Source organism: Populus alba, chromosome 14 (genome assembly GCF_005239225.2).
Source record: "Populus alba chromosome 14, ASM523922v2, whole genome shotgun sequence".
Taxonomy (NCBI): domain Eukaryota; kingdom Viridiplantae; phylum Streptophyta; class Magnoliopsida; order Malpighiales; family Salicaceae; genus Populus; species Populus alba.
This window is the reverse complement of record NC_133297.1, coordinates 11,105,791-11,122,452: the sequence shown is the minus strand read 5'-3', so window position 1 is coordinate 11,122,452 and position 16,662 is coordinate 11,105,791. Positions and strand designations below refer to the sequence as shown.

General features: G+C 33.5%; 2 protein-coding genes across 5 annotated transcripts; both read left to right on the top strand.

Moving 5' to 3' along the window:
• The first annotated feature begins 3,990 nt into the window (after positions 1-3,990).
• Positions 3,991-7,858, top strand: LOC118041783 (secoisolariciresinol dehydrogenase). Its single transcript, XM_035049279.2, has 3 exons — positions 3,991-4,233; positions 4,370-4,444; positions 6,834-7,858. Exons 1-3 carry the CDS (start codon positions 4,211-4,213, stop codon positions 7,636-7,638), a joined length of 903 nt encoding a protein of 300 aa, XP_034905170.1. The 5' UTR covers positions 3,991-4,210; the 3' UTR covers positions 7,639-7,858.
• A 1,861-nt stretch (positions 7,859-9,719) lies between these two features.
• Positions 9,720-16,153, top strand: LOC118041782 (aspartokinase 2, chloroplastic). 4 transcript variants are annotated; one of them, XM_035049276.2, is made up of 14 exons: positions 9,720-9,983; positions 10,144-10,591; positions 10,680-10,762; positions 10,837-10,877; positions 11,087-11,241; positions 12,281-12,430; positions 12,571-12,666; positions 13,780-13,896; positions 14,253-14,372; positions 14,452-14,544; positions 14,636-14,758; positions 14,893-15,009; positions 15,575-15,637; positions 15,739-16,153. In XM_035049276.2, exons 2-14 carry the CDS (start codon positions 10,211-10,213, stop codon positions 15,880-15,882), a joined length of 1,683 nt encoding a protein of 560 aa, XP_034905167.1. In that variant the 5' UTR covers positions 9,720-9,983; positions 10,144-10,210; the 3' UTR covers positions 15,883-16,153. The 4 variants fall into 4 exon arrangements, with proteins under 4 accessions (XP_034905167.1, XP_034905166.1, XP_034905169.1 ...); XM_035049275.2 differs by having other exon boundaries at positions 10,105-10,591; XM_035049278.2 differs by having other exon boundaries at positions 10,101-10,591; positions 14,636-14,752.
• Positions 16,154-16,662: the final 509 nt, after the last annotated feature.

Sequence of the window (16,662 nt, the reverse complement as noted above, 5' to 3'; positions counted from 1 at the left end):
TAATATGCATAAATTAATATATTGCATGCTTTAATTCTAATTGTTGTTTTACATGCAATTTGAATTAATATTTCTAACATTTAGAAATATTAAATTCAAATCCATTTTGATAGTTTCCCAAACTTAATAAATTTTATTTAATATAAGTTTTTCAATGAAAAAACATTTTTTAAAATTTAATAAGAAAAATAATCATATTAGAATTCCTAGTGGTATCCTAAATTGTTTTAGGAACAATTAAATAAAAATATTTTGGCTTAAAAACTCTATTTACTTTAGAAAAAAAACTATTTTTCTAAATATTATTTAATTAAACATTTTAACTAAATCCTAGTCCTGTTAGGATATTACAAAACTAAAAATAAAAAATTGAATTGGACATTTTTAATCCAATCCTAATCCAATTAGAAAAATTAATTATATAATTAATTTAATTTAGGCTTTTAATTTTAAAATATAAAATCAAGATTTTATACATGGAGGGGGAAAAATCATGATTCTACCCTAGTTATAATGTAATTAGACATAAGTTGCACGGGTAAGTTGATAAATTAAACTAAAAAAAAACCCTAAATAAGGTTTCGGGGTATAATCATAAATTATACCCCTTCTCTTCCTTTGGCTGGTGTTGCAGACAATGGGCTTACTGTCGCTAAAAATAATCTCGGTAGTGACGAAATGATTGTCGCTACCCACAGCAACACCAAAATCATTTGTTGCGCTGTTGTGGTGAGTGAGCAATGTTGGCGCCATCGTTGATGGTTTTCTTAGCACCCATACTTTTTTGAAAAACAATTGTGAGTATTTTAGTCAGATCTAGAAAATCCAACCGAACTTGACTGAAACAATAATTAAAATATATTTTTAAATCATGAGAAAAAAAATAACTTTTCATAAAAATCAATTTGCACACAAAATTAATTCACAACTAACACCAATAATAATTAAAGCATGCAATCAACAACTTTAATTATCTAATAGAGGCTCTTTTACCACTGTTGAGTTTCTTAAAACATATACATGCAGCAAAAATGATAAATTTAAAACTTTTAGGAGTCTAAAGATCTCATCAAACAGATCTAAAATTGTTTAAAGTTTATGTGAAGTTTACATGAAGATCATATGTTCTTTTCAACTTTGAATATTTGCTTTAAGGCTGAGTTATCACAAATCAAAAATTGTTCAAGTATCTCACCTCTAACAATAATTCATATGAACCACTAGTGAAAAATCTTTTAAAATTTTTATAACATAATATATGCCGATCTCGACAGCTCTAATTAATATCAAGTTTGAAACAAATATGATTAAGAACAATACTCCAATGCAGTAGAAATCTTATAATTTTAACAATTTAAATTTTTTTTATTCAAAGCATTTTTTTTTCATAAATTTTATCTTTATTCTAAATTCATTAATTAAATATTAATAATACATATATTTTATATAAATAAAAATCAATGCCACGTAATATTCATATATTTAAATGATAAGGATCCCTTTCATTTCTATTCCACTGATGGGTATGACAGTTGCGGATTCAAATCAAATCCATCCACTGGCAAACCACAAATCAAAAGACTTCTGAAACTCAGGATCTTGTCAATCCGTTCAGCACAGTACTCTGTAAAGCGACCTGTAAGATCATCGCCGATTCGATTTTAAAAAAGTACATAATTAATGATTAAGACAATTAATTATCGACAACATGCTTGTAATTACCGTTAGCGTGAAGCTACTTTAATGAGGATCATCATCAACATGGGATTTATAATTAAGAGACAGCAAACAGTCCAGCTCGTAGGATCGAAGAGCTGTCTGATGGTTGTCTCCATGGTTGTCTCCACCATGTCAGGGAGATGACAACCTCGTTATTCCTCTAATGACCCAATTATTTGTAATTATGATCGTGATTTAACACTTGTTTAATCCTCTGTGCTTCTTTCCATGGCTTTGTTTTGTGTTTTTATAGGTTAGGTGAGCTAGCCATCGATAAAGACAGCGTTAAACCCGTTGATGCACTGGGGGGCCCACCACTGATCCTGGTTTTCTTCTCGATTTCCTGGATCCTGTTGTTTGTGGCCTCAGACTTTTTTATATTTTCATCCTTGTTTTTTAGAGTCTAAAGTGCTGTTTAGCTGCTGGTTTTAGAGCTCATCTGGTTGTGTTAAGGTAGTGGTTAGTTTATAATGTATTTTTCATTTAAAAATATATTAAAATAATATTTTATTTTAGATAATGTTAATTTTTTAAATTTATTACCTTGATTAATATGAAAAATACTTTATATAGAAAAATATAAAAAATTTAATAAAACTTATTTTGGATTAATCTAATACCGAATAATATATTATTACTATTATTATTATTATTATTATTATCACTATTATTGTGGCTGTTGTAGTTGTTGCTGCTGATATTGTTGTTATTATCACCACTATTACTATTGTTATTATTATGATCATCATTATAATTACTATTATTATTATTGCTATCAATAAAACTATTATAACTAATAAATAATATTATTGTTGTTGTTATTGTTATAATCACCACAATTATTACTACAACTACCACTATTATTATTATTATTATTATTTTGACTATTTGTATTATTATTATTATTATTATTATTATTATCTTTTACATTGTTAAAATATTTTTTAATAATAAAAATGGTTAAATATTCCACTTCTTGATTTTAAAATATAAAAAATAAAAATTTTAATCTTTTATATTTAAAAAGTACTTGTATATAAAATAAGAAAATATTTTGTTCATATTATTTTTATTTGAAAAACTGGTAAAAAAATGTTGAAAACCTTTAAAATATGTAAATATATCAATTTGAATACAAATAATTCACTGGACACTTAATCAATGAAATGAATAGTATTGAAAAAGTAGTTTAAAAAAGGACCCTTGTAGTTTAAAACCAAGATAAATTAAAAAATAAATAAAACTGAGCAAGGAGCTCCTAGGGCGGGGGCTATAGGGTAGTCTTTTATAAAGTTCACTTTCACAATAAACTTGACCTAAAGGATAATAATAAATAGATATGATCGAAATATATGGTCGGTCCAGCAATCAAGCTTGCGTGGGAATCCAAATCTTATGATCTCTCTTTCCTTTTTTCCTCTTAAGAATTAATTGATAGCCTAGTAATTCCCATCTAATGGGGTATCGATATCACATATTTTTAGATCAAGATATTATTATTAAATAATCTTTTTCCACTCATCATTATCAACTCAAATGCTCAAATATGAATAAAATAGAGACCATAACTGTAGCAGGAGCCCTTTATCCAGCATTTGTTTTTGGAATAAAGCCGGTTTATTTTTGTATTTTTGAATAAGTTTGATTTTTTTATATATATTTTTTTAAATTTATTTTATAATATTTTAAAATCATTTTGATGTGTTGATGTTAAAAATAAATTAAAAAAAATATTGTTTTAATACTTTTCTAAATAAAAAAAATATTTTAAAAAACAACCGTTTTCACAAATAACAAACGAGCTACTTAATAAGTCCGCAACCAATATCATAAATCACAAAGCAATCCTCAAGCTTCAACATTTTATACAATTTGACTCAAGATTTATTCATTAACTCATCCCCTAGTTACATTTCCATTGAAACTACACTAACTGAATTGTTACATTCAGTATATCATTTTATACATCATAATCACTAAATAATAATAATAATAATAAAAACGTCTTGCAATGAAATTGATAGTTTTTTCAAGTGAAAGATTACTATACAACGTCTTGTTTAGTCATGTTCTGAAAGAGTTTTTGATATAAAATGTTAATTTTAAAGAAATCTTGATGGCTGGAGCACTGATCTGCGGGTGTCTATGAACGTCAGGGATGCATCTGTAGTTATCCATGGTTTCCTTTTCTTTATGTGTAAGGATGCAACTAACAGGAAATTAACACAAAGGAGCAATAACTTCCATTGGAGAATCATTAAATAGGGCGGGTCACTATTGCCTCAAGCCATGTTCATACTCTCTCTCTCTCTCCCTCTCCCTCCCTCCCTCTCTCCCTCTCTCTCTCCTCTTCTCTCTGCATGGAAATGTGTGTCTGATATAAGCTGCTGCAATCACTTTCAATTTGCTCCCTTTCCCACTTCAGCACCATTAAGCCCTTCCTCGATAGATCCAACAGAGTCTTCTTCTTCCTCGAGTCTTTGCTGCAGACATGCTCAGGTCATATCTAGCCAGGTATCTGCAATTAAAACCTGAGCCTGTGCTTCTGATCAGTACTAACACTTCAGTGACCTGCAGCATGCCATTTTATTTCTAATTATATTTCTTTTTCCTCGTGTGTATATATGTATATTGAAAACTATATATATAGAGGGCTCAGGTCTATTGCTGACGATGTGTTGATCAGTAGGCAAGGACGGAGTTATTCCACTGGTAGTGGTAGAAGGTAAGTTCATCAACTTCACAGGCTCTTTATAAATCACTTACGATAACATAAATGTTTTCTTGATTCATACCATATTAATTAATTTGGATATACAGTCGATGTTGAAAAAAATAACCTAAAACCTTACAGAAGTTTTCTTTATAAATTTCTAGAGATTTTTGGTTGAATTAATCACCCCAGAATTCAGGCTTCATCACATATGATAACATGGATCTGCAATTTATTTCCTATATTCTGTTTAAATTTGTTTCAATATGCATGGCTATATGTTTTTCTATTTTTTTTTAGTAATTGATTTTTTTTAAGATGCTACTATTCTAATTGTGGATCTGTACTTAAACATGAGTAAGGACGCTAAAAATATTTAAAAAATTATGGATAATTTATTCATGAGAGGACGTTGACTATTCTCACAAAATAGTATTTTCTATGAATTGCCTGTGTGTTACAATATAACTCTGTTTATTATGGGACAGTCAACAATAGCTAGCATAGCATCTACATCATTAATCAACTGATGTCATATGATTTGACATAAGCACAAATTATTAACTGTAAACATCTAAAACGATTTTCTTTTGGATTCTGTCGTAGAAAAAGAAAATTCATAGAATAACACAATGTAATAAATATTCAAGAAATAATATAGTTTAAAGAATTGCTTATCACATATCTAATTCGCAGGTTGTAATTGTTATCTACCACTCAAGTTGTAAAATGTTTAAAAACATGATTAAATAAAGAGAGAGATGAGAGAAAAGGAAAGGAAAGAAGAAAAAAAAATGAAAAAACACTGAAATCTCGATAACAATATTTCCAATATCATTTAAAAGATTTGATAATGTGGTGAATTTAGCGATACGAAAAAATATCATCAACGATGATCACAAGTGAACTTTGACATCTTTGGATGACTAGTGTGATCTATTTTGTTCACCATTTTTGTTTTTTTTTTTTTTTTTTTTGTGTCATCGGATTCTTTTGTTGTTGGGATCTTTTCAATGATACATATGATATCATTATCGAAGTTTCAATATACCTATGAGGTTTTTTTTTTATGTTGTTCTGATCTTTCTTTCCTCTTTACTCCTTGTAAATTGTGAACTATGAAGAGAAAAAGAAAAAAAATAAAATGATCCCCAGAGACATATTAAAACTTTGATGATGATGACATTGCCGGTAACATTAGAAAGATCTCAACAAGACTTATCCAACGAGATTAAAAAAGGTCACAAATGGTAAACGGATTGAACCTCACCAGCCTCCAAATGTGTCTGGGTTCACTCGTCTCTTGGGTACACTTGTGTGACCCATTCCGACAGCTTTGGTGATATTTTTTAGGTATCGTTAGATTCATCCCGTCAAGATCTTTTTAATGATACCGATAGTGTCATTATCAGAATTTTGGTATGCTTTCGATGTCTTATTCTTAATTTCTCTTCTTTATTTTTTTTTTTATTGAATCATTTGTTCCAATAATTTTATAATTTAAAATAGTTGCAAATAACATTTGTGACTTGTGAATCACACAAATTAAGCCACACTTGTGACTCGTGAATTGTAAATATAGATTTTTTAAAATGTGCTATTTTCATGTATGTTTTTAGCAATGTGTCATTTTATCATATATATATATATATATATATATTTTATCTATGTTAGAATCCCAATAAAACTCCATATAAAACGTTTGAACATGTGAGGCGGTGCATCTCCATGATATAGCACGAAGTCTGGTAGGCTTCCCCTTCCCGTACCGGCAAGCTTAGCTGATTAATTTAGTAAAACAAAATAGAGGTGACTGCCGGCCTCCTCCATACCGACAAGCTTTTGAAAACGTGATGTCTGCACAGGAAATTGTCATAAGTTCCGCATCATTGCATGATCTCATTTCTACAGATCTAGCATGGCCATGCTTTTTCCTAACTCTTATTGAAAACGTGTCGACTATCTTTATTAACAAACTAATTACTTCAAGGGTGATGGGGAAATTAAGTGCAAACTGCATTTGATCTGACCAGAAAAATGGATTTAGTTTTGAAGTGTAAGAACTAGTCTAAAAATACCCATAATTGTAAAACCAGAAAATAAACCAATATTTACATGGCTGCTCTCGTGTTTAATTTGCTGGCACAGCAGATGCTTTGGCCTTGATTCAAAGTTCAGAGCTGCTATACAGAATCACAAGACAATGCTGCGACAACTTCGTTGTTTGTTTCTGTTCGAGTAATAATGATTTGTAAAATAATTTCTTAACGAAAATATCACGAATATAAACACGAAATAAATAGCCAAAAAAACATGTTAAATCACAATTACTGCTATAATTTCTTGTTGCAGCGTGTTGTTTATAATATATACTGCGCTCGTGTATTTTCTTTGTAAGCAGGCTGGAAGGCAAGGTGGCCCTCATAACAGGAGGTGCGAGTGGCATTGGCAAGACCACAGCCCACGAATTCATCAAGCATGGAGCACGAGTCATAATTGCTGACGTCGACTCAGAAATTGGTCCGCAAGCTGCCAATGAGCTCGGTCCTGCAGCCCGCTTTGTCCACTGTGACGTGACAGCAGAGGCTCAGGTAGAAAAGGCGGTGGAGATTGCACTGACAAGCCATGGGAAACTTGACATAATGTACAACAATGCTGGTATAACAGGGCCATCGTTTCCACCAAGCATCGCAGACCTTGATCTAGATGAATTTGACAAGGTCATGCAAATCAATGTCAGAGGCATGGTGGCGGGGATCAAGCATGCAGCCCGAGCGATGATACCCACTGGCTCAGGGTGTATTCTCTGTACATCCAGTATTAGTGGACTCATGGGCGGGCTTGGCTCACATTCCTACTCAGTGTCAAAATCTACAATCCCTGGAATCGTCAAGTCCGTCGCGAGCGAGCTTTGCGAAAATGGGGTTAGGATCAACTGCATTTCTCCAGGTCCGATTCCGACCACTCTCTCCTTGGCCCAGATAGGCTTGGTGTATCCCGGTGCTTCCCAAGAACAGTTGATCGAGATCGTGAATGGGCTCGGGAAGCTGAAGGGGGCTAAGTGTGAAGAAATTGATGTCGCCGAAGCCGCCGTGTATCTGGCGTCAGATGAAGCAAAGTACATAACTGGCCATAACCTCGTCGTGGATGGAGGGTTGACCTGCTTTAAAAACCTTGCACTCCCTTCTCCTCGTGAATTTGTGTAATTTAGCATCCGCCATTCTCACACCTTTTGGTTTAATCATCAATTGTTCTTGTTTCTTGTGACGGTGATATCAACCTCCAAGGACATAATTATATATTATTCACTTACAAGTGAATCTGACAGGGTGTGTTTTTCCATCATTTAAATATCCTCTTTAAGTGATATTAAAAATATATTCTTCACAATATCTTAATATATTAAAGAAAACAAGTTTTTTATAAGATGATGGCGATTGGGTGCGTGAGGCGACCACTCAGTTCCCAATGGTCCCCACCAACAGGAGAGCATCTCTCACGTGCAGTGATAGGGAGGCAGAGAGCCATTGAAGTCCACGTTGGATTTCAACCTTTGAGACTTTGACAACGCACGCAGATCGACGGTACACGCAGCAAAAATCAATGCGCTCTCAGAAAATTCTGTTGGCACGGCCGATTGATTTATCGTAATGTGAGAAATTTATTAGACAATCTACTATCTTGGCCGTCGGATTGAACTGAAAAAACGGGAGGGAGGGTTTATAAAATCATGAAAGAGTAAACTATTCTTTTAGTCCTTAGGTTTTTGACTCAGTTACAACTTAGTTTTTCTTGTTTGATAACAGATAACTTAGTCCCTTTGACTGAATCCTGATTTGAATTTTTTAAGTTAACTCTATTGCCGTAACTCCACGATGTCATTATTTTTTATTTTATTAAATGAAAAAAATATAAAAATTAATTTATTATCAACCCAATACTAAAGAATCAAATTTAATAAAAACATCACATTGAATAATAATAATAATAATAAATAAAAAAAAATCAAGACACAGATTTGAGTGGCAGGTGTGGTTTGGTCTGTTACCACAAAGCCTACACATATGGGGTTTATGAAACCTGTGTGTCTAGACCAATATTTTTCTTCTTTTTAAAAAGGGTGAACCATTGTACATCTATTTTTTCTTTTAAAAAAAATACACGGACAAAAAGTCATGTGCAGCATGAAACACAAAGTTATTCCCAGCAAGAATCAAACTCACAATCTTTGATTAAAAAGATAGTTGACAACATGGTTGTGGATATAGTTATTTAAAAAAAAAAAATTTACTTGAAAATATATTAAATAATATATTTTTTTTATTTTAAAAAATCATTTTTAACATTAACACATTAAAACGATTCATAAACTATAAAAATATTAATTTTAAGTAAAAAAAATTTAATTTTAAAAAACTTTCTTTTGGATTGCACTCCCAAACAAGGAGCTGCATACTCATACTAACTAATTAAGTCATATACAAAACAATTAGAAAAATATAAAATATATTAGAAAAATAATTAAAGTGACTCCATCTTAATTTAGTTATTATATATATATATATAAAAATTTAGTCTTACATGCACATCCTTAACTGTTTATCATTCTTTCTTATCATGGTTTTCTTTTTCTACATAAAATGTCAAAGTTTTTTCACCAAAAGGATTAGAAGGAGTGACCCGTTTCTTTGTTGATCCACGATTGTACAAATTCACTTACCCCGCCCGCACGGGCAACTTGTTGGATAATAAAAATTTAAAAATTTCATAGAATTTTTATTGTTATGCATATCATTGAAAGTAATAATTGTTATTTTTTTTTTAATTAATATGGATGTCTGGATTAGTTTACATGCACCTTAACTAATCTCATAAGCCCTGAAGTTAACAATTATATAACTCTCCGGTAGCTCAGAAATTTATAAAACTTGAATTAGTGATTTTTAGAAAATAAATCTAATATCTAACTAGTTGAGTTATATCCTTGAAAAACCACAGTGATGATATTGTCAATTATTTTTTAAATAACAAGTTATTATTTTTATTATTAATAAAATTACTTATTTATACTTTACTTAGCATTATTGAATCATGTTCTCTCGGGAAAAAAAAAAAAAATAGTCACGGAGGTTTAGAGAAAAATCAAAATGAGTCAGAAGGACTAATTTATAAAGTTTCCAACTTGAAGCATGGAGTTACAATAACGTTGAAAACCAAGTACCTAAATAATAACTTACTAATTAAAAGCGGAAAAAGAACATTTCCCAAGCTAATAGAAAGCGAAACTACATGCCGCAAAACACGTTTTTGAATGGAGCATTATTGCATATAAGGAAAGAGGAAATCAGAGAGAAAGAGAGGGAAGGACGGAGAGGGGCCGCCGTGCTTGTTCACTTTTTTTCTGCCTCTCGCGTCCCTTCAGAGCCTCGAAGCTTTCCTGTTTTAGTTTGCACAGCTTCTCTGGATCTCTGAAGGAATCCACCCGTTTTTTCTTCATTTCTAGGCCTCCTGCTGCCTTTCCCTCCCTTCACGAGGCTTCTCTCTCACGAAGGTACTTGCTCATTTGCTCATATCGTTATTGATTTTTTCACTGTTTCAATTGTTAATCCGTTTCTCTGCTACATTTTCTCATTTGTTTGGTAAAGAGTTTGTTTTTTTTTTTTTGTAGATAGATTGATAGAGTTGCTGAATATTAATCTCTCAATTAACAGAGAAAATTCTTTGATTTGTCGACTCGAAAAAACATCTGATCGAAGAGTATATTTGGAATAATACATTATGGCAAACACACTACATTTTTCTGCTACTCTTCAAGCTGCTGCCTCCCCTGTTTTCTCCAAGAGGATGAATAAAATGCATTGCCAATCTTTACGCGTCCAGATGGTTAATTATAATTCCGAGGCTACAAATTTGGCATTGTCTAGAAGTAATAGGGTTTTGAAAGTGAGTTGTGAGGCAGCCCGTGTTGATGTACTTGAAATGAACAAAACCGATAATCAAGCCGAGACGCAGCTAACATGTGTGATGAAGTTCGGTGGTTCTTCGCTGGCCTCGGCCGAGAGGATGAGAGAGGTGGCTGAACTTATTCTTAGCTTTGGAAACGAGAGGCCTGTCATTGTTCTCTCTGCCATGGGAAAGACAACTAACAAACTTTTGCTGGTATGTCTGCTTTCACTTTGCTTTTCTGTCTCTGTTTTTTTTTTTTTGGGGGGCCAAAAAGGAGTTATAATTGTCAACTTAATTATAGGCTGGTGAAAAGGCTGTTAGTTGTGGTGTTACTAATGTAGACAGTATTGAAGAGCTCAATATCATTAAGGAATTGCATCTCCAGTGAGGATTCTACCCTTCCCTTTCTTTTCATTTTTATTTTCTTCCCGGAGCCATAAGTTGTTCTATCTTATCAGGACTGCGAAGGAATTGGGAGTAGACGAGTCGGTTATTGCTAGTGAGTATCTATTCGCAGCCGAGAAGGCTTATGCAAGTTCCTCTACTTTTTAGTAATATATATGCATTGATGTGTTCTGTAATTTACAATATAGAATGAAACTGTTTGTCTCGTTACAAAGCCAACGATGCTAGGACTTGTGCAATTTCCTGTATCAGCTCTTCATCTCATGGACAAGGGGAAACCTCTTGTACATACTCCTTTTGCAGAACACCTGGAGGAATTAGAGCAGCTTTTGAAGGGAATTGCTATGATGAAAGAGCTGACTCCACGCACAAAAGACTACCTGGCTTCATTTGGGGAGTGCATGTCCACGAGGATTTTTTCAGCATATATGAATAAAATCGGTGCAAAAGCTCGCCAAGTAAGTGGTTGTCTTTCTTCTTTCTCTGTTTTTTTTAAAAAACCATCTTAATCTGATTCTTAGATTTCTCCCTGAGCTGCTTATCGAGTCCACATGTCCACAACGGCACCATGATTTATTAAATCAAACACCCGTTGATACCCATTCGCTATAATTTTTTACCCACCAACCATTCAGCCACACTGAACAGCAGCAGAACAATTTGTTCGGGATCTGATTATATTTAATTCCACTTTCTATCAATTACAAACATGATCTTATTAGATTTTGGATAGAGAACACAGGGAGAGGAGGGATACAGACAGACAGCTTGTTAGAAATTTTATATGTTTTATGGATCAAACGGATGGCATTATCTATCATAAATAAAGGGGCTGCATGACCAGCTAATTTTTTAAATTTAAGATTTTCTCAGTTAATCACGTTTGACTAAATGATAGGATAGGCTTTAACAATCATGTGTTTATTGTGAATTCTCAATCCAATACAATAAATTACCAATCACGGTTGTGTCATATTGTGACACAAAGGAAAAAAAATGTTGATCAATTGTGTGAGCAATTAAAAGTTTCAAGGGTTTACAATGTCATGTCTTTCAACTTCAGTTATTAAGTTTTAATACAGTTTCTAAACCTTTTATAGTTTTTTTTTTTAATGGAACAACTGTACTTGGTAGTAATCAAGAAAAAGACCTCCAATGAGGAATGAAGCTATTGCTCAAAGCTGCTCAACATCTCTTCTGAACAATTCAGAATGGTAATTTTACTTCATGTAAAATATCCAGATTGTTAATACACGAACGGCAGTCGGATCAAAGATGAGATTAGATCCATAGTATCTTTCTAATGAAGATTTGATGTCTATTAGATGGAGAAAGTGAAGATAAAAGTTCATTGCAGTACTGCAGTCATTTTCTTAATAGCAATAAAGTGCACCACCCATTGTGTTACTATTTTGGGATTTTTACTGTGAAATGAACACTATACCTTATCCCTGATAACAGCATTATAATGTGTTGTGTTTCCCTCCTTTTTTGCAGTATGATGCTTTCAAAATTGGTTTTATCACCACAGATGACTTCACGAATGCAGACATTCTAGAAGCAACTTATCCAGCTGTGGCACAGAGTTTGCATGGAGATTGGATTAGAGATCCTGCAATTCCCATTGTTACCGGCTTCCTTGGAAAGGTCTTTCCACCAACTAATTGCTCGGGACTCCTTGTTTGTGAAATTAATGAACTCCTTGTAGGAGAGAGTTTATGGAAAGCTTCACTAATATATGTTTTTTTTTTTTTTTTTTTTCCCTTTATTGATATTTCTAATTGCAGGGCTGGCGATCTTGTGCTATTACTACATTAGGCCGTGGTGGCAGTGATTTGACAGCCACAACAATTGGAAAAGCATTAGGTTTGCGAGAGATTCAGGTAACTGCAGACACTGGAAGTTTGCAATAGATAGCACAGCTCCAAGGAATTTTGCCATAATTTCCCCTCCCAAGTACCACAAACCGAGTCAATTTTAAGTCATTGTTTGTTTTCGAAGTCAAAGTTGAAATAATATATAAAGCTGAAGCAAGCAAGATGACTGTTACATACACAAGATCCGTTGCAAAACCTGAGCACCATTACAACACTGTTCTAAGACCCAAGAATAGACTCTGGTGGCTGCCACATGAAATAGTAGCAAGAAGCAAGATAATTTATATTTTTCCTCGCAAAAAACTCCTTCCACCATCATTACCCCTGTTTTTCATCACTTGTCAGCCTTATCTCCACTAGCTCTAGCTTTCCTAAAACTCCAATATAATCATCTGCTCAAACCAACAACACTGCCATCATATTCGTCACCAAGATCACTAGAGCCTCAATACTACAGCCTAATCTACCAGCAAACACAAACCCCAATAAACCTACACAAACCTTTGCAGGTAGTCAATACCACCAACTATGTCCCCATAATCTAGCCCTTGAAAACCATAAAACTACCAATATAACCAACAACACCACTCCCAAACCACAAACACGATCACTCAAACCACCATGACCGTTACCTAAAGCATCATATCCAGTAAAAGAAGGAAGATATCTCACCACCTCCACCACCACAACCTGAGACTCCACCAACTTCACTGCCACACCACTACCAGTCAAATTGTCAAAGTATCACTACCTCCAGCAAAACCCAAATGGACAACAAAGATGGTTTTTTGCAAGCATCAAACTCAGATACAAGAAGAAGGATAGGAAACCCCAATATTCACTGTTTCTCCCTAATCCATACAGATATTGTGACAAGATAGTTGTGTTTCAACTGTGTGTACTTGCTTGGCAATGTTCTTCTTTCTTCTGATTTTTTGCAACTCTCTTTCTTCATCCATGAGTGCATTTATTAATGAAATGTAAGCATGCAAGAAAATGCTTTTTCTGGAAAATATAGAACTGTGCTGAAGTTCATAAAAGTTTATCGAGTGCATTTCTGTAGAAATTCCATTTTTTAATTGAAATCAGACTAATAATTTTTTTTAAAATCTACTGTAGGTGTGGAAGGATGTTGATGGTGTTTTGACATGTGATCCTAATATATATCCACATGCTGAACCTGTGCCATACTTGACATTTGATGAGGCAGCGGAACTAGCATATTTTGGTGCTCAGGTATCATAATTTTATGGCTTGTAACATAGTCGAGCATGAGTCTGAAACTTACAATTTTATGATTAAAATTGAAATGTCTTGTACAAACCATACGCGAGTAATGAATCTTTACACTTCCTTTCCCTTTCCTTTTTTTTTTTTTTAATATATTTTTTTAAATGACCTCAATTTGGTTATTGTCGACAAGCTTCCTAACCATACAACCCCCCCCCCCTCCCTAAATTTGCATGCTTTGTCAAGCTGGAGTTTAATAACAAGTAATAACTAGTCTATTTATGAAGCTCCAAATGCTAACATGAGCAAACGGCCAAAGTAACCATGTCTTCTCTAACCTGTTTATTTGTACCTTTCTGCAGGTCTTGCATCCACAATCCATGAGACCTGCTAGGGAGGGTGATATTCCAGTTAGGGTTAAAAATTCTTACAATTCGAATGCTCCTGGGACTCTCATCACCAGGACACGAGATATGAGTAAGGTTTGTATTAGATGATGCTTAATGATTGCAATGTGAAGAACTTAAAATAAAATTATTCTTTTCTTTGTCCTAATTACAGGCAGTACTAACTAGCATTGTTTTGAAACGGAATGTTACCATGTTGGATATTGTTAGCACCCGCATGCTTGGCCAGTTTGGTTTTCTTGCTAAGGTTCGCGGCTAAAATCTGTTTCTAACCCTCTCGCCCCCATTTATCCCAGATGTTTCAATTTTCTTAACCCTATTAAATTTTATCCATTTAGGTGTTTTCGATCTTTGAAGATTTAGGAATATCAGTAGATGTTGTGGCTACTAGCGAAGTCAGCATCTCCTTGACACTCGATCCATCAAAGCTTTGGAGTAGAGATCTGATTCAGCAGGCAAGCGTATGGCATCTCTTATTTGTTATGATTTGTTTTTTTTACAGTCTGTATTATGGTATTTATTTTCCAGCAGGATATTTTATTAATGTCTACTTTTGGCATTTGATCTCATCTGTTAATGTACCATCCTTTAACAGGAACTCGACCATGTTGTGGAAGAGCTTGAGAAAATTGCTGTAGTCAATCTCCTGCAGCACAGATCAATAATCTCTCTCATTGGGAATGTCCAGAGGTCCTCTCTGATATTAGAGAAGGTGATCCATTGCACTTTTCTTATTAGTTAAGACCGGTTTTCTGAAAACTTGTTTCTTCTTTGGGTGAAAAAAGGTATTGCTTTTTCCCTCCTAGTCCCTAACTACAAAATCTAATCATCCATATTACTTTTGTTTAGTGATGAGAATCCCGTCTCTTCTATAGGAACTTTTAGTTTTTGTTCCTTGCACTCTCCGGAGGCTAACATGTTAGGTTAGTGGATCATGGTAAATGCCGTGTTTTCATTGATAAAACCTTCCATCTTGATTGAACGAGGACCAGCTGCAACTTCAAAATGATGACCTTGTGGGATAAATTTTTATAAAAAAGCTTTTCAGTCATATTCATTATTTTCAAAACCAGAGCTTAGCAGGAATCTTACGACCTGGAAGGAAGTTTCAAGGGAGACCTGAGTATTATATTTAAGCATAGTGTTATGCAACAACTGTTTTCCCAATATATTTTCCATCACTGTTGGGACTGTTGTGGTGAACGATTTTAAGCTCATCTTTCTATTTTTTTTGCTCATTCATTTCTTGTTCATTTACCGGATATATGTTATGGCAGGTCTTCAATGTTCTTCATATCAAAGGAATCAACGTTCAGATGATATCACAGGGTGCTTCAAAGGTATCACACCTATACTATGGTTTCCCCTAAATGCCTTCTTGGACGCTATATGCCATAGAAGGATCACGACAAGTAACTCACCTTTGGCTTTCACTTACCAGGTTAATATCTCATTAATTGTGAATGACGATGAAGCAGAGCAGTGTGTCAGGAGTCTCCACTCAGCTTTCTTTGAAAGCGGCGTCTCTGAATTAGACGGAAAGTGTGTATCTGATAATGGTTCAGTTCAGCTTCGAAGAGAATAATTCAAGCTCTTAGCAGCAAGATCTTGGCTGGTAATGGTGGTTGATTTGTCTGGTACGTTCGTGTTTTTGTTTCCTGGTCCAAAGACAGGTACTGCATCTACACTCACGGCATTCTGGAATTTATTGCTTTTGATATAGCCATCTCATCGTGTAATTGAGTAGTTATTTACTAATCCTTGTAGTTTATAAAAACTGATCATGTGGAGAAATTTTAAGTGATAATTTTCAAGAGAAGGCACAAGGAAGAGAGAATAAAAGAGTTATTTCTCAAGTATGAGTAGTTATTTTTTAGGTCAATTTTAGAAAGGATGAAATAAAAAATATAAAAATGTTTTTAATTTCTTTTTGGTATCATAAAATTTCTCCTGATTAAGCAATTAACAGTGTTGACCGTCCTTGAGTTAGTAGTTTTTATCCTCAAAATGCCCCATTGATTCCGAAGGTCCAAAAATTCCTTGTATTGATACTTGGAAATTGGAACACCAGGTCCAAGGCCATAAATTATTTTTTATAACCTATTCACTTTGATCTAACATTTGGGCCATTGTTGTATGTATATATTTTTAAAAAATCAATACTTGTCAAATTGTTCCAATAAATTGGGTTGTTGGTTGTCAAATTTGAAAGTGTTTGAATGTTACGATGTAATCGGATTGTCATAGTGTTTTTTAAGTAGATTTTTTGTATTAAAAAAAATTATATTGGTATTTTTTAAGTGTTTTTTTAATTGCTTATGATGTCGATATAAAAAATTAAAAAAAATATATATCATTTTATCAT